This window comes from Pediculus humanus, genomic scaffold (genome assembly GCF_000006295.1).
Source record: "Pediculus humanus corporis 1103172107449 genomic scaffold, whole genome shotgun sequence".
Taxonomy (NCBI): domain Eukaryota; kingdom Metazoa; phylum Arthropoda; class Insecta; order Psocodea; family Pediculidae; genus Pediculus; species Pediculus humanus.
Genome location: NW_002987070.1, coordinates 86,777 through 88,938, shown reverse-complemented (window position 1 = coordinate 88,938; position 2,162 = coordinate 86,777). Strand labels below are relative to the sequence as shown.

Genomic DNA, 2,162 nt, shown 5'->3' with positions numbered 1-2,162 from the left:
TTATTTAGATTATTATTATTATTATTATCATTACTAATTTATTGTTTAAAATTAATTTGTTTTTTTTTTTAAGAAGAAAAAAAATATAAAAAATTATTTTTCAAATCATCAATTAATTTATTGTTTAATAAATAAAATTTTTGTTTTACTTATAATTTTGTTAAATAGTGAATTTAATTAAATATTTTAAAAGGAAAGTTTTGATTTTTCTTAGTTTTTGTTTTTTGTTTGTATTGATAATTTTAAAAATTAATCGCATGTTTCACTTGGAGGAGGAGTAACGAATAAGGTAGGCCTAAACAAAAAAATATTAAATAAATAATAATTAAATGTTTTTTTATAAGTGGTTTGGTTGTTTTTGAAAGAGTAAAATTTAAAAAAATTGTATTTTTTTATAGGTGGAATATTTACCTAATACACTCCAATTTATCTTTATGGCATGTTGTGTGATAAATACAATTTTTATGATGATCTTCTATAATTTCATATGCTCTTTGAAGTGATAATAAAACTGGAACTTTTGAGTATAATTCACATTTTGGAATGAAATAAGGAGTAGGGTAAATGACTGACTGGCGGTATTTAATGTCTTCCATCAAACTAGTAATACATATATTGTTTTCCCAATAACCTGTTTGCTTTTGTCCAGTAGACAAATGATAATATTCACCATAGCCATCTTTTTTACCCTGAGACCATTCTCCCTCATAACGGTTCCCATTAACTATTATAATATTATTTTATAAAAATTTGCTAGCAAAATCTATACAATCAGTAAAATTTTGAATGTACCCTCTACAAAAAATCCATAATCATCTTGTAAATCTCTACGCCAATAACCCTCATAATAGGAACCATCGCCATACCAGCACTTTCCGAACCCGTGTCTTTTATTATATTTAAATTCTCCCTCATATAAAGTACCGTCATCATAGTGATGAATACCACGTCCCTAAATCTTGTATTTTAAAAAGTTTACATTTAAGTTAGACAAAAATTTAATCGCAACTTACATGCTTTTGGTTTTTCTGATAATCCCCGATATAAACAAGGTTAAATATTTTATCGTAACTATTGTATTTACTTAAAACGCCAAAACCATGTTTATTGTTATTTATCCAGTCTCCTTCATACTGAAAACCAGATGGTAAAAATTGTACACCTTTTCCGCAATGTTTATTTCGTTTCCAATTTCCTTTATAATACCCCCCCGTGGGACGAAATATTTTACATCTCCAACCGTTTCGGCTAGATTTTTCTTCAATTAACTGAGATCTAGTGATAATTTTTTTCGAACAATGAAGGAAAGGCATTCTAATAAAATTATTTTAAAAAAAAAAAGATTGCCAAAACATAAAATAAAATTTGTTTCTTTTTTATTTAAACATGAAAATATTCAATTAATTGCCAAAATGTACAAGTTTATTACAGCGTACCAACATAACAATTTTCAGGGCCCTAGTTTTGTAGATTAAGAAAATCTTGTACAATTTTGTACTCTCATGAGTTCGTTTAAAGATTATTTATTTATAAAAACAGGGTGTCATGTTATTAAAAGTGATAAAAAATATATTTAAGTGAAAAGATTTCTTATTGGTTTTTTTAAAAATGTTTTGCAGTTGTATTAATTTTTGCACTTCGAAATGGGATATATTGTTTTTTTGTGACCGGAATATTTCAAGTTCAGTGTTGCTTTTTAAAAATTCGGCCATGTTGATTTCTTAACAGATTCCGAGTTTTGATTACTTTTTAGTGGCTTGTCATTATCAGAATGCCGAAATGTAATGTCAAAACAAGATATTTACCAGCTGCTGTCGCTTGGGGTATTTTACTGGGTACTACAACTTTATTTTTCTTTTTTCCGTGAGTATCACTATACTATTCTCAGTGAATCATTATTTCCGATTTTGAAATGTTATAAGTTTTTATTTTACTTTTTATTTGTAAAAAATCGTATTTTTCTAATGAAAAAATTAAACATTCAAAATTCTCTTTCAATACATTTCAAAAAATATTTATTTTAATACATTCTGCAAATTTTTGTATTGCGGTTCTCAAATTCATAAAATAAATTTCAAAGGCTTGTTTAATATAATTTTAATTTTTTACCATTTATTTCATTTTAATGTCTTTGTATTATTTATTATTACTACATATTTGTC

General features: G+C 25.5%; 2 protein-coding genes across 2 annotated transcripts in view; one reads left to right on the top strand and one right to left on the bottom strand.

The window, feature by feature from the left end:
- Positions 1-407: 407 nt before the first annotated feature.
- On the bottom strand, positions 408-1,313 carry Phum_PHUM098310 (MORN repeat-containing protein, putative; the record flags this gene model as incomplete). Its single annotated transcript, XM_002423907.1, has 3 exons — positions 408-700; positions 793-952; positions 1,014-1,313. 3 exons carry the CDS (start codon positions 1,311-1,313, stop codon positions 408-410), a joined length of 753 nt encoding a protein of 250 aa, XP_002423952.1.
- Positions 1,314-1,771: 458 nt separating this feature from the next.
- The window catches only part of Phum_PHUM098200 (zinc finger protein DHHC domain containing protein, putative), a gene marked incomplete at both ends in the record, with an annotated part of 5,075 nt that continues 4,684 nt past the window's right edge, over positions 1,772-2,162 (top strand). The window contains one exon of the mRNA XM_002423906.1: positions 1,772-1,863. Coding sequence (XP_002423951.1) covers positions 1,772-1,863 — 92 coding nt within the window. The remainder of the gene's footprint in view (positions 1,864-2,162) is intronic.